At 43.2% G+C, this 23,886-nt stretch overlaps 1 protein-coding gene across 2 annotated transcripts in view; it reads left to right on the forward strand.

The window, feature by feature from the left end:
* Positions 1–10,738: 10,738 nt before the first annotated feature.
* Positions 10,739–23,886, forward strand: part of SALL3 (spalt like transcription factor 3) — a 26,598-nt gene continuing 13,450 nt past the window's right edge. For both annotated transcript variants that reach the window (XM_009556935.2, XM_054058900.1), the window contains exon 1: positions 10,739–11,516. In XM_009556935.2, the coding sequence (XP_009555230.1) occupies positions 11,438–11,516 (79 nt within the window). In that variant the 5' untranslated portion in view covers positions 10,739–11,437. The remainder of the gene's footprint in view (positions 11,517–23,886) is intronic.

Consider the following 23,886-nt stretch of genomic DNA (forward strand, 5'->3'; position numbering starts at 1 on the left):
TGTTCATACTCAGGCAAAGCACACATTTGAGCATGAATTACTGTCCAGTACCTGCAAGGCAGGAGGGTGTAAGGTCCATTCTCTGCTCTGGGAAATGGTGAAGCCCAGGAAGCAGCCTTGTGTTGCAGTTAACTGATCAACCTCATGTTGTGGGCAGGATTTGACACATAGGAAGAAAGAAATGGGGGACGGCACTGTCATCACAGCAGTCCCTCCTTCCCCCGTGCTGCTTCCCTCTCTGTCTTCTAGTCTCCTCCACAATTAAACAAAATTAAGTTTATTTCATAGAGAGTAACTTGTCCTGGGTTACATGGGCTGATCTATTAAGTGAAAATATTGTTGATATTTTCTGGAAGCAAAGCCAAGGAAGCAGACAAGAGGAAGCACCAGAGCTATACAGATGTAATCCACACTTGCCCAGAGAAGAGGAGCACACACAAATTGTCATACTGGCACAGGACTGTTGCCTGGCTTATTTGTTATCGGTTTGTGGCATTGGCCTGAGCCAGGTAGTGTAGAAGAATGTCAGAAACACTACTGATAGTGTAAAATTACCTCCTCATCATGGAAATGTTTTTCTAATGACAAGCAATCGGTCTACAGCGTCCTGGTTCACCTCCCCAGTGTTTGTGTACACCTCCATTCTAATCTAGCCTCACTGTGAATATAATACATTAAGTATTTGTAAGTATATCAGAAATCCACCTAATGAATTGAATTCATAGTATTCATTAATTCAATAGAGTGTCTCTGAGACACAGACTCTGCATTTGGAAATTCTGCCTGTGACACGTGATATAGATGCATTTCTTTCCTTTCAGAGCCCAGAAAAATAAATACACCAGAGCCAGAAATCTCACACTGTGTGGAAAGGGGGCTCTTTCAACCACAGATATTCCTCTGCACCTGACAGAGGAAAACACAGCATAGCTACTGTGATGAACACATGTTGCAACCCACTGCTTAAATTCTTAGATAATCATTTTTGCGGAGAGATGTGTATAGCTGGATGTTACTTTGAAATCAAGCCCTGTGTGCATGAAGGAGAGAATAGAGCTCTGCAAGTATAGTTTTCAGGTATATATGGATACACCTGCACAGCTCTATACAGAACTATTAAATATACATATTTACACACATTTGTGCGCATACAAAAGCTGGTGCATTCAGGAAACAGATTCCAAAACAGAAGAGAAATAAAACTCTTCTTCTGTTCTCACAAAGAGGGGTCAGAACAGATCTGGCAGTATCATTCCTGTTAGCAGACAGAAGCAGGCAGGGTGATTGACTGATCTACTGACTTTGATCATAGTAATGGCAGAGATTTTGCTAAAGTGGCCAAAATCACAAGTTGGGAGAATTATCACACTCTTTAAGCAAAGGTTTGCAACCCAAAGGTGATACTTTATAAATTTTATCTGAGTCCTTCCCCCTGTCACCATTACCACCATATTATACATTTCAGTGGTAAAAAAAAAACCCAGGAAGTCAATACTACCACTGCCATTTTTGTTTACCTTGAATGAAAGTGCTGTCAGGTGACATTAGCAAAGGAATCACATACACATACTTGAAAAGGAATGCTGTTGTATGGCCATATCATGAGCAGTTCAAACTAAAAGGCATACATTATATATATAAAAATACATATGTGCAAAAGATATGCAATAATATGACTCACTATCAGCTGCTGAAGGTCTTAGGAAGGAAAGCAAAGTGTCAGGGCAGAATTTTTGTTTGCATGTCCAAAGAGAGCAACGCTGCCCCTTCAAATATTACCTTTTGTGCCAGTTTATGCCTAGAAACTTTTAAAACAAACTGACGTTTTATTCTATACTCAAAGAAGAAAATATTTAAATAGGATCTACAGGTTTGATACACCGAAATCCTCCAGAGTCTTGTTCTATTACTTAGAATCTAAGGCATTTTTAAGAATCCTATTTTGCATTCCTATTTATATAAAATAAGGGTGGTAATTTTTCATTTGCTAACTGCTGCGAACTCAGTGCTAACGTTTCTGTAACACTTTTTTCTCCCCGCAGTCACACACTGGCCTTTTTTCTCTCTGTCCACGTAATCTGCCTTCCCATCATCTCTGTTTCACCTTTCTGCCCTTACCACCATTTTCTTACTGCTCAAGTGGCGCAGAGTCTCCTATCCATTTTCCCAAACTGCTCTTTTTTCTTCCTTTTAATAGTGGTTCTTTACCTAGCATTCATTATAGACTGTGCTCTCTGTTCTTTCTCCTGTTTTTCTACACATCTCCAAGTGATCCTAACCCAGGCTGCACTATATGAACCAGCACACACCATCTCGTAACAAAACATATTCCAGCATGTTACATACTTAATTTGTGAAAATTCACAAATTATCAAAAAAGTAAAACGCCAAGGAAGTTTTTTTGCAGTTCCCCTCTAGGCAATAGTGTCTTTCAAAAAAATTCAAAGCCAGCAGGAATGCCAGCCTCCAAGAGCCTTCTCTCGTTTCTGCAGTGTGTGACATTGAAGGTTTACATTGAAAGGCCGACATACTTATCTTGAGATTTGACGATCTTCCTCCATGTGTACTTCAGAATTTAAATGTTTCCATGCTTCCTTATCTAACACTTTATTCTTTCTCACATTCCTGTTATTTAAATGGGTGTGCAGTCAGAGTGGGTTAGCCAAAATCATTTATGGAAATGTATGCTGCTTAGTTTTCAAAAAGATTGTATTTCAGCTATCCTTATTTCAGACCACAGCACATGTGCTATCATTTAAAACTTGCAAATACACAGAGAATTAGCAACAATTCATCTAGCCTTGGTAGTAAATGTGGTACCTCTAGCATAGACAGCATAAATGTTACATGCGAGCATGAATACACATATAGGATCTGCAAAATACATAAGCATTTTCAAAAAACCCTGCATCTGAAAATATCAGGCATTCTTTTTAAAGGGCAGCTAGAGTGACACAGAGAGAAGCTGTTTCCTAATCAGGTGCTGCCTGTACCCAAGCAGGGTAATCTAATTTGCAAGTAGGTGACCTATATGTCTGGACGTACCTGATTATTTATTTAACTAATCAAATTATATCGTGTCATTTGATGATAGGAGGTACACAGTGCTGACACGATGTTATTTTTTTGTCACCAGATAAGAGCAACTGATTCTAATCTATATTACTTTTGTTAGTCATCAACTCTTACACCTAGACCTGCTAAGAGAAGCATGAATGTATTTTGTGAAGTTCAATAGCACACATATCATTAGGTCATAGTAAAGATACCCATTGTTGGACAAAAAAAAAACACACCAGGATCATCATCATTTCATCAACTTCTTCAACGTATCAGTTGTTTAAGGGTGAAAGCACCCGTCTGCCCCTCTCCCATGAGCCTGCATGACGTACTTGCCCATTTCCGCTTCTTCATTTTTTTTTCCTTCTGTCATGATCTGGTTTTAGGAAAAGATCACCGCATGTTACACTGCATCTCCTGGAAACCTTGCCTCTCGCTGCCCCCAAAAGCACTGAAATCTTAAGAACACCCTCTGTTCCCATGCACACTTGTGATGCTTGTTTTATAATCAATGTCAAATTGTGGGTAACCCGGACAAAAGGCTGTCTTCTGGTTTTTGGTTGTTTTTTATTGACTGATTTCATCTTCTAACAATACCTACTGCAAAGATCAGGGCACAATTCTTCTTAGAGCTCTCCTGAGGGTGGGGGACTAGTCAGGGGAGGTGTGTATCTGCGTGACCCCTAGTGAGGAGCAGCAGCCAAGGCCTCAGCGGGTCTCGAGATTTACCGCGTTCTTCCCCCCAACCTTATTTTTTTTTTTTTCCGACGACCCAGTGTGTCATTTCAGTGGAGGAGAAGGGAAAGGGGGTGCTGAGGATTTAGCTGGAAAGAGGAAAGCTTGAAAAACCTAAATATGAGCCGCTCACAGAGCGAGTGAAGCGAGGTGAGGGACGGGGTGGCAGGTGAGAGCAGGGGTGAGAGCGCGCCGACAGTAAGTGTTGTCGCTGCTGCCCCCACGGGTGGGGGCTCCGTCCCCCGTCCCGCAGCAGCGGGGAGCTCCAGGGAAGGGCAGCCGCCCCACCGCGACTCCCAGTGTCTCAGCCCCGCCACCCCCCCGTGCCCCCGGGTGGGAGCCCCATCGCACCGGGGTCGCCTCCCCTCTGCCCCGGGCGGAGCTGCTGGAGCGGGGCGAGAGGAGGCAGGGCGGAGCGGGGCGAAGCCGGCGGAGGCGAACGGGGCCCCGAGGGGCAGTGCGGGTGTCGCACCTCCCGCAGCCCCCGGGGCGGCACTGGGGGCCCCGGAGAAGCCGCGGGCAGGGACCAGCCGCACGCGTGGCTGCGACAGGCGGGGAGCGGCAACCCCGGGGACACTCGATCCCGGCTCGGCTCGTCTCGGCCCCTCGGGTCAGGCTGTGTCCCTCGGGTGCCCGTGTTCACTCCCCCGGTGCCGTCCTCCATCGGGGTGCCGGACGGAGAAAACGCAACTTCAGCCGCCGCGGCCGCTTCCATCTCCTCCTTTCCCCCTCCCTCCCCGCCTCTCCTTCTCGGCTGAAAAGCGCAAACTTGCGCTGAAATGGCACCTCGGCTCGAATGCGAGTCTTAACCAGCCCATTAAATATGATCAACGTACCGCTTTGCATGGAATGAAACCTTTCCCGGTCCTGATTGCTCCAAAGGGGAATCACGTCCTACCTCCCACCTTCCCAATCTTCATTCTCCCAGTGTACACACGCTTGTAATTACTGGTGATTGTGCTAATGCAACCCTGAGCAAAAGCATGCTGGTACTATGGAGAGGGAAGGCGAAGGAAACACCGTTAATTTAAAGCAATATACATGTGGATTGCGCTCATTCTTTTCTACAACACCCTATAGATATCGCACATTAAGCATCAACCCAAACATCAGCGGCTCGTTTCCTAGTCTCCTTTCTTTCTCGTGGGGCTTTTGAAATGTTCTTTTATTTTATTGTTCTTTTGGTTTTTGGTTTGTTTTTTTTTTTTTTACCGGATCACCAGGTGATCTGGGAATGAATGACGGATCGCTTCGTGGAGCGGCGAGAAGGGAGAAAGTGAGAAGCCGACTCGCTAGCCCTGACTCTGACCGAGGGAAACGCTGCCTGCCCTCCCCCTGCCGGGATCGCTCCTCGCGGAACCCTCGGTGCTCAGCGCAGACCGCTCGGCTCGGGGCGGGGGAAGGCGGGGGGGGAGGGGGCGGGGGACAGAAGGACGGACCGACGGACGGACAGACGGAAAGCCTAAGAATAACATCACGTCGGGCCTTCTCCGCGCTTGATTCCCCTCCTTCGGGAGAGGGGGGGACTCCGAAGCGCGATCTTTAACGTCGGTGATCATCATTTGGTTCCTTTTGAAGAAGGCTGAAGGGTCCTTTTCTTCCCCTGATAGGTTTTTCCCTGTGTTCCGATGCCGTTCCCTGTTCCGCTCGCCCCCGCGGCGGGCACGCGCGCACACACACGCACTCACACCCCTTTTCATCATCAGCAAATAAAGATTAGGGGGGCAGATTATAGAAAGCGTTTTCAGTCCTGTGCTGATCTTTATTCCGGAGCCTTTGTGATGATATTGATGATGATGATGGTCAAGTGGACAGTTTGATTTTTGTGTTTGGAGCTAGTTATAAAGAATCAATATTATATCAAGGGGTAACTTTCGTGATAAAGGACTTTAACCACTCCGGCTATTCATCATAAGTCTGTAGCAAGCAGATAGGTCAAAAGAAATTATATTGCACTAAAGAGTGTGTCTTCTTATCTCTCCTATACCAGGGGAATAAGGGACAAGCCGATCGATACAGTAGCTGCTGTATACTTCTTGCAATTATCAATACCTGATTTCGTCTTTTGAGGCCTGCATCTATTAATACAAACTAATAATCATCTTCTGAGCATATCTGTAGCCAAGGGGATGAAAGTTTTTATACTTGACGGCACTATTTATATAACTAGAGTTAGTGAACGATGCTGTGGGGGGGGGGCATGCACATATACATACGTTTTAATATTCATCTCACTTGTCATTTTCAGAAGCATACTGATTTTTGCAAAGGGGCTAAAAGCACTGATTTTATATGCACATTGCATGCCTACACGCACTTTCTAGAGTATGTGCTGACAGACATGCTTTGCAATACAAATACAGGGGCTTAATATATACAGCACCTATGCATCTATATGTGTGCATGGTATGCATGTGTGAGTTTAAATGTATGCTGCCTTGATAATATCCCCACAACTATGTGTATTAAAAATATTCCACAAAGTATTTTTAAATTGTTGGCTATATTAATGTATCATCTGTTAGGTTAAAGAACGGAAGTGAATGGTAATTGGAGTTTGCTAAGTGCGAACATAAGCTTTTGTGTAGATGAATCGATGTTTATTTAGATCCAAGGGTGGCATGATATTAAATAAAAGCAAAAGTAACTTAAATGTTTAAGGCAAAACGTTTAGGCATGGTTGTGCTGTAGGCTGGCTCTATAAATCTCGTGGTGGGGCTAGTTGCTTTCCACCAAAAGAAAAAATGTAATAGAAAAGAAACATCTTTATAATTGACATTTGACATGCTGTTTGGGTTAGGCTGTGGTAGACCAAGCACAGATTTCCCTCTGATGGAAACATTTATCATTGTGATTGCTGCAGAGTGGCAGGTGGTGTTATCAATTACCTCTTCTTACCAATAATAATATTAGTATGGTAATATCTTTGCTCATGTGAGAACGAATTAGCGGTCAGTGGTTGCAGCTTTAAACAGACAAAATTGTGCTGGATTTAACCCCAGGGTCCTCAAAACAAAAGTTGTGGTGCAGAAAGGGGGTGGGAAGATGCTACTTCAGCTTGCCAGGAGGAGTAGGAGATGACAGAAAATAAAGCCCAAATGATTGCACGCCCCGTCGGATAAAGTTGCTGAGCAAAATAATAACTATAAAAGACAGTAGATACATTGCAAGAAGCATCAGATCCATCTTATCCGCATGTTGGTAACTTTGATGGGTTTAAGAACAACCTTGTATAAAGCGTAAATGTAGGCAGAACACCTCTTACGCTCTTTGTAGAGTCAGTCTTGTAGATAAGCGTTCCGGAGAGTTTTATTTACTCTGAATAAGGATAAAAAATTAAAGCAAAGGCATAATTAGGAGTCACATTAATGTAAAAAATAAAGTAGTAGTTGGTAAATAATAATACTGTTAAGCGGGCAGAATAATAACGCCTCTTTTCTGACGATGAAAGCGACCTCGTGAAAGAAAAAAGACGATTAACAAATTAGATTTAATTACAGAGAGAGAAGCAACTTTTCTTTTCCATGGCCGGCAAAGCATTTTAGCGGGCTCCCTCGGCCGCGCAGCATCCCCGCGGCTCTGCGCACCTGCCTAGGAGGGGGCGCGCATATTTGCGCGATTCTCCCCGCGCAGCGACAGTGTTTTGCGCAGCCCAACTTCAGCGAATGCATCGTCATTTTTTTTTTTTTCCGCCCTCGAGTGAGGAAGATTAATTAAAATGCCCATGGAAAAAAACCCAACTTTGCGGTGTAATGGGGAGCCCGGGGGGGGGAGGGGGGGGGGGAGGAAAGCAGGGGCTGGAGGAAACGCGTATCACTTCATAACTTTCCACTCGCCTCCCGAGCCCTCTGCACTGCCAGGGTTTTCCACACAGGTCGGGTAGAAAGTTTCCCCCGGCAACCTGCGCCGTTCCCGCCGGGGCGGGGGGCAACTCGCCCTGCGACCCCCGCGCATCGCCACGAGCTCTTTCCCCAAGAGGAAAAAATGGGAAGGAGAGTGGCGTAAGGGAAAAGAAAACCGTAAAATGTATCACTTGTAACCCTAGAACATGTTGATGTCAAGAGATACAAATCTGGTAATTATGCCTTTCTTGCCTGTTGTGTTCTCCTTTGTTCATTAAACATTAAAGGCGGGATTATTTAATTTTCCACTTAAAGATTCTATCACGTTCCGCAAAAGCATATTAATTTTCAATAATTTCATTTTTTACCTTTGACAAAGTTTTCTTTTCATAATGCTGTCTCTGAGCCGCCTTCTCCCCCCTGTCCCCCGCCACACACACACATCGCGCTGTAGGAAAGGCACTTTTCAAACGCTCTCCAAGAAATCTGCTGCTGCCGGGGTGTGTGGGGGGGGGGGGGGGGGGAAGCGGGGAGGGGGGACGGGACCTACCAGGCACTGAGCTACAGAAAACGCCAAAGTTTAGGGGAAAAAATGTTTTCTGAGTAACAGCAACATATCCTTCCAAAAGGAAATTATAAAAAAACTATAAAGGAAACTAGCTGAAAATTGACACATTTCTGGGACTACAGCAACTGGGGAAAAAAATGCCCTGGCGAGGTTTAAGTGCGTCTTCTCTCATTCCAGGCAAATGTTTCAGTCCCGGGGGGTAGCAGAGCACCTACAGCAAGTCGGAGAAACGTACCCCTCTGATTTGGAAGGAGAAGCCCTAACTCCAGCTCCGCACTCGTGGCCGAGGGTTCCTCGAACGCCCGCAGACCCTCGCTTTCACCTGCACTCCGCTTCCATTATAGCGCAGCGCAGACACACACGCGCGTAACTTGTTATTCGTGGGCGCCGGGTGCAATAAATCCCTACTTCTAACGGGGAAAAAAACCCCAAACATTCTCAATTAATGGGCTCGTCGCCTCTCGCTTCCTATTAGAAAATTACGTCAGATTTCAGCCACCACGATCGTCTCCAGACCTTTTAAACGACACACTTTCGGTGTGACCAAACTTTCAAGCAAGGACAGATGCACGGAGAGAGGATGCTTTAGAATTTGTAGACAGTAAACAAGTTTGGGTTTTTTAAATTATAAAGCGGGCAGTTAACGCGAAGAGTCTCGTGTACACATCTCCCTAAACGAAGGACATAAAACTACACTCGTCTAAGAGCTAAAAGGCATTGATTCGGCGTTTCAGTGTCGTTTTCCCCTAAGGGTAGAGCCCGTTTCTAACGAATGCCTCCACCGCAGAAATCGCCGATGTCAGCCAACCCTCCGGAGTGGCCTAAACTGTCTCGTCTAACTTTATTTGGTTTGCCTACCAGCATAAAAGCTGGAAATAAACCGAAAGCCCCGAGACAAGGTATCCCAACGCCCGAGATAAAGCGAGCTATCAGCAGGGGAAAGTTTACACAGAAAGGTCTCCCAAAGAAAGCGGGGTTAGTGTGTTTTAAGGACTAGGGCTGGATTACTCGGGCCGGGGTGGGGATATTAGGAGGAAATCCCTTTCACTGATCTCCGGCCCCGTGAGCGGAGCTGCTGGCAAGGTGAGCTGCGGGACGGGGGGCGAGGAGAGGGGCAGGGACGGCTCTGCAACCAACAGCCAAAAAAGGAAATAATAGATAGATAGATAGATAGATAGATAGATAGATAGATAGATAAGAAAAAGCGAATTAGGAAGCAAGCAAAACAGCGGAGGGGGCCGCTGGAGGAGGCTTCCCCCCCCCGCCCCGAAGCCGCACTCGGAGGAGCGGCGGCGATCGGTGACGGCGGGGTACATCCTAGCGGCGGCTCCGTGCCATGGGAGCCGGGCTGGCCACCGGCCCCGACGGAGGGGTAGGCGGACAGCGACGGGAAAGCGGCAACTTTGTGCCGGCGGCAGCCGGGGCGCTGGAGATGCTGCTGGTGCGCCGCCCGCCTCCCCGGGGGCCGGGCGGGGCGGGGGAGGCTCGGCCCGGCTCCGCGGCGACTTGTAACGCGATAGAAGGGGAAGGGCGGGGGGGAGAGAGAGAGAGAGGGAAGCCTACCCCCCACTTCCCTCCCCGCCTCACTTTTACAAAAAAAAAAAAAGGGGGAGGCCCGGGAGAAAAGCCGCTGTTGGGAAAGTGCGTGCGGAGAGGGAGGCTCGGAGGTGGCGGGAGCGGATCGGGCTGCGGAGCAGCCCCGGCGGCAGCCCCGGCACGGGAGGCGGAGGAGGAGGAGAGTAGGAGGAGCCGCCGTGTGACCCGCACCGCTCCCAAACTTGAAAGTTTATCCGCCCGAAACCCGCGGTGCGCGCAGCGCTCCTCGGCACGGAACGCGGGCGTCGTGCGCCCTGGGAGCGGGGGATCGTCCCCGCGGCAGCCCCAGCAACCCCCCGAACCCGGGACACGAGCGATACTGCCTGCTGGAGACCGAGGACTTGCTCATCGGCGCACACGCGAGACCGCTGTCATTAGCTAACACGGCTAAGCCGGGGGGAGGGGGAAGGTGAGGAGTGTCACAAAAAAGTCATTACAACCTGAGAGACGGAGGGAGAAAGAAAAAAAAAACTTCCTACCAATGGACAACAGGAAGTGACCACCACCACCAACGGGGAGTCTGCTTGGAGAAAGAAGCTGCAAGACAAAGAAGGAAGGAGAGGTGAAAGACAAAACTACCCGAGGTCTTCTGTGTGTGCGTGCGTGCGCTCTTGAGAGAGGAGAGAACAAAAGTCAGCGGGGAAGGGAAGACTGAGAAAGAGCGACGGAATAGACGACAGGATGGAGGAAAAGCTAAAGACAAGCATGTGAAGATCAAGGAGAAAGAAGACCAGAGCGACACACACGCACACCGAAAGAAAAGGGAAAGAGAAAAAGCATACGCAAAAGTTTCTTTTTCCTCCTGGGAAGAAATTACTCACACGCACACAGAAATCAGATGCCTTGCAGATCAACGTCTGGGGAAAGAGACCAGGAGAGAAGAGGACGCAGAGTGATGTGAAGGGGAAAAAAAAAAAAAAAAAAAAAAGCCAGAAAAGGAAGCAAAGAGAGCAGAAGAAGGCAGAGCAAAAGAAACTGAGAGCCGGGGGTGGAAGAAAGAAAGGCAGAAAAGCGAAGATCGTGACCTCCCCCAACAAGTGATCCTTGCACATATGTTGTGTAAAGTGTGTGCAAAACAGAGACCTCCTGCGTGGTGCGTGTGTGTTTCGCCGCCGCGGCCGGTGCCTCTCGCAGGCGGCGCTGCCGGTGCCGGGGAGACGCATCATTTGGCGGAGCGAAGCGGCTAATTGCGGAGCCCCGTCCTTCATTTACATATGCAGCCTGGGTCCGCTGGAGCCGCGCCAATCGGCGCTCGCCCCCAGCACCATTAATCGCCATGCATTATTCACAATCATAATTACCGAGCCCCATGCGCGCTCCGCGCAGCCGCCCCAGCCCGCGCACTCCCCGCCGCACCGCGCACACCCCGCCCGGCTAATCCCCGCTCGCTCACCCGCTCGCTCCTCACTCACTCACTCCTACTTTGGTTGGCTGGTTAGTGTTGGGGCTTTTTTTTTTTTTTTTTTTCCCTTTTCTTGTTTGTTTGGTTTGTTTTGCAACTCGACTTTTATTTGTGAATAGTTATTTCCAGCTGCCCCCCACCTCCCTTCCCTCGTTCCCAATTCCTCCCCCCTTTCCACCTCCACGTCGCTGATGCCTCTGCAAAAAGCAGAGTCAAGACGGCTCAGTTAGCAGCATGTCTCGTCGAAAGCAAGCGAAACCCCAGCATCTCAAATCGGACGAAGAGCTGCAAGCGGAGGTAGTTTCTGAGCACGGTAAGGGCTCCCGGCGCCTCTTTCTCCTCTCTCTCCTTTTGTGAGCGTGTTTCAGACGGAGATAGGTGGATTTATGGTGATGGTAAACATGGGAGCGCAATTACTCTGCCGCGGGAGAATGGGAATTAGAACAGCTGGGGGAAGAGGCAGTGGAACTGAGAAGTTAGCAGTTTAGCCAAGTTTCTGCAGCCCACCCCCTGACCAGCCACCCCTCCCAGGAGCTCCCTCCCGGCCTCTCCAGCGCTCTCATCGCTGCGGGACTCGGCCCTCCTTACCCGGGCACCGGGGCTCGGGCATCGCGGAGCAGCGCCTGCCTCCTCCTCCTCCTCTCCGCGGCGCTCCCTCTCTCTATTTTTTGGGGGGGATACCCCCGGTCCCGCGGGGGATGCTCTGGACGGGCAGGAGCCACGTTCCCCGATGGTAAAGTTCGGGTGTCCGAGGCTGGCTTGCTCTGCCCGGGGCTGCGGGAGTCCCCAGGGGATCTCGATGGGGCTTTGCCCCGTTCGCCCCCGTTCGCAGGGGACCCCGGGGGGAGCTCAGTTGATTTCGCTGTTTTCGAGAAGGTCGGGCAGCATCTTTTCGCATCTTCCCCCACTCCCCCCCCCCCACACCCCCCCGCCCTGCCATTCCCCCTTCGCCTCCTGGCTCTGGTGCGACTGTAATTATTATTAGGTGACAGTGGTAGGTGACACGGAGTGCTACCACCGCCATCGGCCCCTGTCGCGCCGGCTGCAGGCGCTGGGGAAGGGTTATTTTCTCTCCCATCCGCCATTCTTCGCTCCCTCCCCACACGCACGCTTGCTTTTATGCATCTGGGCTGCCCAGGCTGCTGGGGAACAAGTGTCCAAAGCTGGAAAGATTTGGGCTGTAGTTGCCTCTTATTTCCACTTCGCTCTAATGTTTTTGTGAAGGAGGCTGCAGGGTTGGGTTTTTTCCTTCTTTTTTATTTTAGTTTTCCTTGGTATTCCTTCGTGTTGGAGCATGCAAAGGCATGGCACAGTCCATCCTCACTTTTCCTGGGCTAAGTGGAGAGCTTCCACTTGAAAGTTCTTTTCCTCTTTGCATAGAGCTCACTGCTTTCCTGGTTTCTCACACAACCAACTGGGAGCTCCAATGCTTTCTGCATATAGGCCCCTTGCCCCACTGTTTTATCCCTCTCCTTCCCTTCAAAAAGCAAAACAGTTATTCTTCTGCTTAAAAACTGTAATGACTTTTAAGTTACATCTGTGTGGAAAGAAAGGCAGCAAAGTTGAAGCCCGAGGAGGGTTTTGACTGTGGTATCTGAACTTTACAGCCCTGAAGATTAAGGCAGCATGAATTCACTTCAGGTTAAAACATCTGTCAGATTGGCAAATTCGTTAAGCCTCCTGCTTCTTCCCAGGGTATCTGGGGAGCCAGGGAGCGAGTCCCATGTCCAGGACTGCTAAGGGGGCTACTGCTCCAGGAAAACCCACTTGGGTGTTGGCAGTAACAGACACACAGAGCAAAGCTTCCTTCTGTCACAGCAGAGGAGCAAAGCAGTGCATTTTCAAAAATTTTTTTTTTCCTTAGGAAACAGTATTTTTGTAAAATAAATTCATACAGGCAAGCAGATGAGAATTAGTATTTTATTATGTAAACAAGCTTTGGTGAGCCCAGGCTCTGCTGGGGTGGGTTCTAGGTCTAAGAATTTATCACTAGCATTGTAAACTTTTACATGTACTGAATCCATTTCAATACGGAAAAATAAAACCCCACTACTTCATTATGATACTCCTGGTGAGTTAATAAATTGAAAAAAATTGTTAAACTAGGTTTTTGTTTTTGTTTTGTGAATCTTATCTATGTAGCCATGTCACCCGAGATTAGAACAAGAGATATGCTAAAAAGAAACGCTTGCATATGGTGGGTAGATTAAGGACAAAGAATCTTTTTGTCATGGAAATGGTTTTTTTTTTTCCCTTTTTTGGGGGGGTTTTGTTTTGTTTACTTCATCACATAGAATTTCTCACACTTGGTTTGTTTTGTATTGCCCTCAATGACTACATGATCAAATGAATGGATTTATTTCTGCCGAATGAGAAAGACAGTCTTTCCATCAAAAGGACTACATTGCATCCCAGTGAGGAATTTTAAAAGCGTTATTATTGTGGTCCCTGAATAGCACAAAATCGGCTTTCACTGCAGCCCTAAAATGCAACAATGTAAATACTTTTCAGCCTTAGAAGGCTGTTATCAAAATGTGCTATGTTTCCTTTTATTAAAACATATTTTGATTAATAGACTGAAACCCTTCATAGTTAACAATTAACAGGCCAAAGTAGTGCTGTTGGTTTTGCACTTTCATTTGAGAAATGTGAACAAGGTGGAGACAGACTACAGGAGTAGAGGGCTATCTAGTGCACATTAGTGTAGTGTAAATCATTTACACATTACATCAGGAAGCCTAACGATTGCTATACTGAAAGCAATTTTGTAGGCCAGATATAATGAGCGCTCCAGATCTCAAGAATTAAAACACTTCTTGTCCGGTCAGTGTTCTTCGTTTCTGTTCACAACTGTAATCAAGATATTGCTACAGTTCCTGAGCATATTTTGCAACAGGCCGAACATAGTTTGCACAGAGCAAGAATATTTGTCGTTTTTAGAAAGCAAACTGTTTAAGCAGTATTATTTGATACATACAGTCTTTTCACCGGTTTGGCTGTTTATCTTCAAAGGTAGGAATTGTTAACACAAAATTAATCAAATTGAGATTATTATTTATTTAATGAAATCGTGTTTAATATCATGTCAAAATAGATGTTCTTAAGTGAAACATTTAAGAATGAATGTCCCATAAACGTAATCCTTGGAGTGAGTGGACATTCACAGTAGCAGAGAGAAGCCTGGCAGTTTTGGGAGCAGAATGGAAGATAAACATTAGGCCAGATTCTAAGTTGTCTGGTCTCACCATAACTTTCCTGCTAACGTTACCACAGAAGTTTTAGAGTCAGAACAAATAATTTTATAACCAGCTTGGACTACAGTGTGATACAACTGCATTCAAACAGGGCAGTGTCACGATGGCGAGAAACTGTTTGAAATCAGAAGATAATTGGCAATGTCATCAATGACAGACTTACGCTAAAAATTGTTTACAATTATTTAGTCAAAAGTGAAATGCTAAAAACATATATTTTACCAGTTTTTAAAGGAAATGTTAACAAACAGCTGGTGATGATGTATTACTTGAATAATTCCGTTGTAGAAGAGTGAACAAAAGATATCTATTAAAAAAAACTCACTTTGAGGTTCCTAAGCTAGAAGATATGTTGGAAATAATTAAAAACAGCAGCAGCAGGACTCAAATGACTGCCTGTAGAATGCAATAATCTCAGTTTCTCAGTAGATGTAAAAGCATTGTAATAGCTGGAATTACATTTCTAGTACACTTGTCTAATTCAACAGATTACAGACTAATCACAATTATAGATACAATGCACATGCTTCAACACTTTTTTATGTTAAACCATGGATATAGTATTTTTATTTTCAAAGTAGGGATAATAAAAGGGTTTTTTTTGTAATGCTGAAAAGTGATTGTTGGAGTGCTCAAGCGATAGTCTTGTAAGGGTCATGACAAACAAGGCTTTGCAGTTTTTTTGTGCAAAGTTTCTGGCAAAGATGTATCATTGTTTAGTCTGAGGTGGAAGGAATACCTTGTAGTGAACTGTGTAATGACAGTTTTCTAATGTGCCTTTTACAATAATTTTTTTAAACATTGGACCTGTCCCTCCTCCCCAACCCTTCCTTCTAAACATGCAACGTAATTTAAACTAATGGTTCTTTTTCATCCTGGCAAAGTGGGATCAGGCTGTGCGGTTTTGAGCAGTTTGTGACTGCACTTGGTATTCTGGAATATGTACACAGACACACATGCTCTGCTACAGCAACAACACAGTTCACCAGTTTCATGTGAGTGTGCTTACTGTATCTGCATATATAGAGGGTAAAAGCACATTTTAGAAGGACATTACTATGTACAAAAATAGAGGTTATCCACGTTGGCTAGACACTTGCCTTTAAAACTTGAGAAGTCACAAGCAGCTGTCAGTAAACTTAGGTGAATTTTGCAAATGTTTGTTCTAAGGCAACTGTAAAAGAAGCCTTTTTGTTTTGAAAAATAAGGGCGAAATAAGTATTACTATGAATTGTTCCTTTGATAAGACAAGGTAATTGAAACTTTAATATATAGTTCTGCTATGGACTTAACATTCAAACTAGGTAGCAGCTGTATTTGCATGATTTAAAAAATATTCTTACAGTTTTGAACTGTATTAGCAATAGGAAAATATTTGGAATAATAAGGAAACTAAAACAATCAGCCAGTCTGCTGATGTGGGTATAACGATGAAAGTAGACAAAACTGGGTCAGATTTTATCTGATGGCGCTGGTCTTGAGGAATCTTACTATCTCCTGAGGTAGATGTTAAGGCTCTTTTTTTGGAGTGGGAGGAAGGAAATTCTGAAAGGTGTTGGTTTAAATTCTCTCTGATTAAGCTATTAATATGCATACATTTAACTGTTGAAAGTGACTTCTTGCTTAGGAAAGAGGAAAAGCTACAATTTGAAAAATATATGGCATTAAAAAAAAAGTAAAAATAAAGGAATCGGTAGTAGCATTAGTGCCACTTCTGAAAAATAGTCTAAGTCTTGGGAAGATTTTCTGGATCTCTTTTCTTCATTTGATTTGCTGACTGCCACGCCAGGACAAGCATATCTCTTGACTGTCCATCAGGCAGGACATGAGTCAATCACTTTTGGTGATAATAAACCAGGTCTGGCATCCCATTAAAATAGTTAAGTATTGACACATTTTCCAAAATAAAGCCTGTAAATATAACTGTGTAAAAATAATTTAGTTCATAATGCTGCATTTCTAAAATGACAGTAATTAGCTATTTTTTTTCAGAGAAAGCATGAGCAGTAAGTTTTTACTGAATTGTACATTTCAATGTAAAAGGCTGAAATTCCGTTTCCTTTACCTTCTTAAATTTTCCCACCAAATTCAGTGAAGATTTTCCGTTAATGAAAAAAAGCTAATTTAGGCCAAAACATACTTTAGGGACTAGTTCAGTTCTAGTGCTGTTAGACATAGAGTATATTTCTTCTTATCAGGAAAAACTCCTTCAAAGTTGGGAAAGCCAGAAAAATATTTTTTTAACATAATAAAACACATTTTTAAAATGTTTCTTTTAAGCTGAGAAGTGAAAAGATAGTGCTTTGAAGAATGGCATCTTTAATGTTACTTTACTGTAGTTAGGGTACACAAAGAGCACACTGGAATAGTTTTCATGGGATAAGCTAAAGCTTTCGAAAGAGCCTTTCTGAAACTTATTGCCAATCTCTAATACTGCTTACCCCCCTCCCCTGGCACCATTTCCACACAAAATTTGGATGGTATCACTGGTTGAAAAAGAAACACCAAAAGAATTTCTAAATTTCCATTAGAGAGCGAGGCATGGCAACGTATTTGGGGAGGCTGTTGACTTCGTCCATGAGGCCCAGACAGTCCGGCTGGCCAGGGTGGGTGCAGATGGGTGCTTGGTGGGAGCGCAGTGGGCCTGCTGCAGGAACTCAGCCTGCAGCCTGGGAGAAGGTGGGATTGCAGTGCCAGAAAGCTTCCCCAGGACTCTCCCTGAGGGTGGGTAGTTAGAAGTGCTTTGACAAGCCTTGCTGATTTAACCTTTGCCTGCTTTGCCCTGCCAGGGGTGGCCACTAGATGTCAAGCTCATAATACAATTAGTACATCTGTGCAGTTGACCTTGGCAGCACGGCTTACCACTGTTCTGTTAAGTGTTAACACTGAATTTGAGTGTTAACTAGAGATCCCTCTGAGTTTGCTACATGCTGTACAGCTTATCAAATGCCCATCTAGTTCAGCACAAGTGTTTACAGTTCTTAAAGAAGGGAAAGGGTTTCCTTTTGTGAAGCCCAGCATTTTGAACTGCTTAATTAACCCTGCAGGTGCTGAGCTATTTTTGTTTCAGCTCGTCAAAACCAACTCACTTTTCAGTGTTTCAGGAGATCCTTTCTACTGGTGCCATTTGATAATTTTCTTTTATGGTTTTGTTGATGTAGTAATGTCCCCAAAGCTGGAAATGATGAAAGCTAATGGATTTGTTTATAGCTTTACGTGCTTTGCTGTCCTGTGCAGTACTGCAGTATAAGGAATGGTAAATGACCAAAATGACTGAGCTGCACAACTGGTGTCAAATCACTCCAAGTTTGCTCTTTCCAGCACTTTAGTGTGTGACTAATTTTAGTCAAAGGAATTGTGCCATTGAGTCCAGTACTTGTCAGTTCAGTTTTTAAATGCTTGGGAGATGCAGGATTGAGCCTTCATGTTGGCTTCTCTTATTGTGAGCTCCAAAACATGAATTTGTCTGTGCTTGTTCACAGTGCCTGGCTTCATTCTGCAGCCTGTTAGAGTTACATAGTTTAAGATTTAGCTAATTTTATATGTTTTGAAACAGAAAACCTATGCAGAATCTAAAGTTCTTCTTCTTTCTTCTGATTTATTTGGTTTTTTGTTTTGTTTTGTTTTGTTTTTTTCCCCCAATGTCTACTGACCTCATTTTTTTTAGGATTCCCCATAAAGCTTGATGTGTTCCAAATAAACTTAGTTCCTACAAACATAGATGTATTTGCACCCAAATTCTACACCACCAGAAATCAGTGTATACATACCATAACAGCCAAGCGAATAGCTGTTTATATGCTTTTGAAAACCATAACCCAGGTCTTATTTAATACAGTATCTTGTGCAAATATTCTAAACAATTTGTGAAGCTTGCATCTGTTCCACATCTGCGTACACATAGAAAGGTGCCAATGTTTGAGATAACGCAGTGCTTCACTGCACAGATTAGAAATGGCAAATGTTTTAAACAGAATACAGTCAGTGCCTGTGCCACAGGTGGCTGTTACTTAACAAATTCTGAGATTTAGGCTACTGAATAGATCAAACCGAGTGTGCCAGGTCACTACCGGTTTTTGCATAGCAAGAGTGCCCTCCACTGTTCAAATCCATACTAACAGCTTTTGTGGTCTGAGAAAAAGGACAGAAAATTTTTCTATTGAGTCTGGAATTTCTTCTACATTGTTAAACACAGCAGGGGTCTCTATTTGTCTCCTCCTGTTTCACAGCTTGGGCTCAGTATGTGATAATTCATCTTCCTTTATGGGATTCAAAGCTATCATAAAGAGTTAAAAAGAATTAATTTGCAAGAAAATAAACGTGTTCTAACAATTTAAGAAAACTTTCTTTAAAAGCTCTGTCAATTGTAAGAAATGATAAAGCTAAGGAAAAAGTAATACTGTTCTTCACAAGGATCAATACGTTGTTACAAGGCTACTGTTTCAAATGAATATAGTCTTGAAAACAAATGTGTAGGGTTTTTAAAATATATTTTCTTATTTAAATTTGACTTTGGGAAAAATAAGTTTCTGTATTCTGATGATAGGAGTAGTATCCTGTATCTGTGTGCTATGCACAATTTTATTTGTAATATTGCTTTTTTAATATACAAAAGTGCTGTGAGGTGCACTTTAAAATGATTATTGGATTTTCATGTGAGAGCATTTTATACATCTGTTTTCATAGTTAGCAGACATTTCTCTTCAGCTGATGTTAGCAAACACATTTTTTTCAAAACTTCTTCACAGTTCATGTACTGCTTCTCAGTGAAAGACCATAGTGGTTTTTTTCTTCCTGAAATTCCTACACATGCAAAATATTAAGTCTCAGTTATGCAGCTCTGAATATAGAAATAATAGTAATTCATACAATGCTTTTCTGTGCTTTCTTTTCTCTTACTGCATATAGTCTAAAAAGAAGCTTCAGAAATTCTTTTAGTCGCAGTTGTTGCATTCCTTTACAAGGCACATTCGTTTGAATGCTTAGGAAGGTATCAACAATTTGAAATAGATGAAAGCCTAGAAAATGTTAATTCTCTTACCTGCTTTTGTCTAAATGTCTTATAAATCATACATAATTTGTGGATTCTGTGATACAGATTAACAAAATATAAAGCAATAATTGATTGTATTTGATTGTAATAGTCCTTATTTCGTATAATAAAAAAGGTGCTTTTCAGGTCATTTGCAGGTAGGGAACTAGAAGTGATCTAAGTTGAGACAAAATGAAAAGATTCCAGAGCAAAGATGATACACAGTGGAGTCGATTTGGGTTTTTTCCAGATTGGAAACAGTTAGTCCTAAGAAAGGGAGCATTTACTAAGCCAAATATGTTTTCAGGATTAACCTGACTAGAATGTGATATTTAATTTTGGTCCGTTTCATGGAAGTAGATGGCAGCTTTTTTGAAGCATCCATTTGTTATATCTTCCCTTGTACATTATGCAAGAGGCTTCCTTCTCACATAGAGCAGAAAGACATATGCCTACAATGAAAAAAACAGAACTAGTAAAGCCAGGTTTTACAATTCCTGCGTGCATGTAGTCAGCGGCTGTGGCAATTTTTTTTTCCAACTCTACACATTTTCTGACAGTGACTGAAGGACCCACAGCCCCTTTCAACCCTCTCTCTTCCTCTTGGACACTGAGAAAGCAGGACACCACCATCCTTTCCACAGCCACGCATTGCTCCAGCCTGAACATTGTTTGGTGAGTGCGCTTGGTGAGGGTGGCAGAGTAAATCCTCCTTCTCGCAGCTCCTGCACTGAGTCCGCACAGCACCTGGGTGGCTTCAGGAATCACTATCCCGAAGTGGCTTCCTTGAAATATCTTTGTTTGAATTTCTGTGGGCTAATTTTAGGGGCAGACCCCACTGAGGCAACGTGCCAGCCTTCTGCTGAAGCCACTGCAGCTCTGCGGGTTGGTACCTGTTTAGGAGCTTGCCCAAGGTACCGTTTGAAAGATGCTGCCTGCAATTTTTCACCTGTTTTCATAGGGTAAGCTTTATGTGCTGTAATTCATCTTGCATCCCACAGCAGCTTCAGATTAGTCTGTTAGCTGTTAGACTGCTAATGAGAAAAAGAAAATAACTGAGAAGTTATTAGTGGCTTAGATCCTGACTGCTTGACAAAACTCCCCTTCAACACCTTTTGTGTAAGTAAGAACTGCAAAATTCAACCCATGTCTATAAGATTAAGCAAGTAATTCCCCCGAAGTCCTTGAAAATTTTTACTGTGCCACATCCTCACAGTAATAATAAAAACTATTATTGCTCTTCAGGAAAAATAAAATAAAATAAATACAATTAAATGCTTCAGTATATAATGGATTTAATCTATTTGCAATATATCAGAAAATGACAGCAAGATATAAAACATAAAAAGTAGAAAAATTGCTGCGTTTTCCTGTAACAAGTGTAAGCTGAAACTACAAACAAAATCCAATTTTTAGCTTAATATTTTAACAGATTTAAATGTTTAATAATCTGGAGTAATGGCTAAATCTTGGATTTGCTTTTTGTTTGTCATAAAGCCATCAAGTTTTAACAAACAATGAATATATCCTTTCATGTGGAGGCGTATGCTTTTAAGCTTTATTCCCTGCTGAACTTGGTGAAGATTTACTTTTGTACTAATAAGCACTACTGAAAGGGATGCTAAAAACTCCTTTGTGAAATACTAGGGCAATGTCCATTTCTCCAATGCACATGTATATTAAAAAATATTTCTCAGTCTTGCCCCCTCCCTTACCTCGCAGTGCTGGTTTGAGGCAAGACCACAAAGACTGTGGTTTGCATTACTAGTTTGTAGTCTTTCAATACCATTAATTATAGTGGTGTTTCTAATGTGAATAAAGGCTACTTGTATGAGTAGGATTTGTTGGATTGGGCCCATAGTCTGTCATTCTGTGAAGCATCTTCGTAGCCTCAGTGAGCGGTACGGGGCATGGACTCTCATCTGTGGCAAAGCAGCATTTACTTCAGTGCCATCTGTGTCACCTGCTTGCTTACCAGTACAGAAAGTGAAACTTTGAGAGAGATATAAGTGGTTTGATTTCTTAAGAAATGCCAAAATAATATATCATAAACGGAAAATAATGTGGTGATGTTGTTTATATGCCTGCTTTGAAGCTAATCTGGGGAGAAAATACTCCTAATGATTCTGTAGCATTGTTCTCTAAAATATTTTTCCAAAGCAGATGAGATGAGTGTACTTGGATTGGTCATTAGAAAAGTATTCTCACTATTTTTAAGGCTTGGGAGCTTAGGGGAGAAGGAATACAAAATAGAGCTGTAGGTCCCTAGTTAGTATAAGCGCAAACCTGGTCCCCTGAAATAGCACAAAACCAGCCATTTATTTCATTGAGAAGAGAGCTGAGAACTGATCATCTGAGAAATACTTGTACTGCTGTATTCCACTTGTACTTTTTCACAAGTTATATTTCAATTACAACCCGCTGCTTTTTTGAGTTTATGAATTAGTACACTAGACCGGTTATTTATCTTGAAGTGCTGAAGAGGTCTATAGTAATTCTTCCTGGCAGTGGGCATCAATACTTTACATTTCTGTTGGAGGCTTGCCTGTTATATGTACTAGTTTTGACATATATAGATCATGAGATTGTCTTCTAGTGCAGAAAATAATACCTATTTTGATTGTAAATGTTCACATTTGGGCCTGATGATTACTATACAGTGTTTGAAGTAATTAGCTTACCGGTGTTTGATCAGCTCGTTCTAGATCAGAAGACAGCCATATTTGAATGGCTGCATTGCCTGAATCCGTCAGTAATTACTTAAACCTTTTGTGCAAGGTTTGTTTGGAGGAAGCTCTCCTTAAACAAAAGCATAGTGATATATAGATAAAAAGCTGGAAGAGGAGCTGAACAGTTTGCAGCTTCTTTTAGAATCAATCTTCCTTTGCAGCTATGTCTCAATCGTAGTAGCAGTAGTTGTTGTAGTGGTGGTAATAATAACAATAACAACAATAAAACCAGTAGTAATAATGACACAGTAATAATAGGTAACTCTTACCCAGCCTGCCAGGTTCTAGAAATAAGCAATGGAAAATCTTCTCAGTGAAAGCCTTAGTAAAGATATGTTCCCTGCGTGCATCGTCAGTGCTACAAACCAGGGGACTCAGTAGATTCTGAATAAGGACCAGAGGATCAAGTCCCCTGACTGTAAAAATGTAAATCTGTAATGTAAATAAGGATTTGTTTGAGTTCTTAGTTGGGAGAGACTCTGGAGAGAGGGGAACGTGTTGGATGGCTTGCTGCCGGTCTGTGCTTTGCATGCTTTCACTTTGTGAAAGCTGAAGTACGTACTGAAATGTTTGGAAGCCTGCTATTTGACTTAGTCGTTTTGGGAGGCATTTAGTTTTTCAACATATGCTATAGGATACCTTTGGCTGGCATGCTCTTTTTCTGTGGTGAATCATGTTATCTTCTGTGATATTTTTGTAACACTGTGATAGTTAAGTTTCTACAGAAGCATTTGCTGTGAGGATTGTCTAGTATTGTCTAGCAACAGCTACATATTATTGATTTTAACGCAAACAGTGTAACATCTTCAGTACTTTATGCGGAAGTCTTAAATAATATTTGACTGTTCTCAATTGCATTTTATTCCTTCCACCCTAAAGAATAAAAAAGAAAGGGAAAAAATCCAGTAGTACTGGAGGAAGAGTTTTCTTTTAGCTAGTGTGTTCAGTAGAATTTTGTGTAAATAATATTTAAAATTAGGAAAACATTCTATGATCATTTCTCAATAGCAAATGCGTGTCTTATTTATTGGTAAGCACAGGATGTATAAATATGCCATCTTAACAGTTTTTTGAAGGTACAGTTACGGAAGGTACAGGGAAATAATAAGCTGGAGATGCTCTAGAAGCCTAGGAAATAGTATTCAGGGCACAGATTTATCACCTTTATCAGACAAAACTCCCTGCTGAAATCTGTACAGAGTTTTAGCTTAGCAAAGACTGAAAGAACTGACATGTAATTTTGTCAAAAGCAATTTTATAGTTAATGTTCTCTTAAAAGCTCATATTTAAAAAATAACTGGAACATTTCAAGATTACAGTTGCCTTTTATTTTGCACTACTACCTTTATTTGTAAATTTTTCTGTTGTAATGATCAGTCCTGAGTTTCTTGGTAGTCTCTTTTAGGCGTTCTATAATATTGCTAAGTGTACTCGTAACTACCTGAAGCTTTGTTCATACTAAGCATAGGATATTGAGGGGATTGGCCCAATCCTCCTTCTTCAAAGTGGATGAAAGTTTTGCCATTCATTTTAATAGAAACAGGATTGGATGCTTTATTTGCTTACTATGCCTATCTTCAATACAAATCAGCTGTGTCTTTGCTTCTAGCTATGCTCAACCTCATTACAGATACATATGCATTCCTTGCTCTGATGGGATACTTCTAC

Source organism: Cuculus canorus, chromosome 2, assembly GCF_017976375.1.
Source record: "Cuculus canorus isolate bCucCan1 chromosome 2, bCucCan1.pri, whole genome shotgun sequence".
Taxonomy (NCBI): domain Eukaryota; kingdom Metazoa; phylum Chordata; class Aves; order Cuculiformes; family Cuculidae; genus Cuculus; species Cuculus canorus.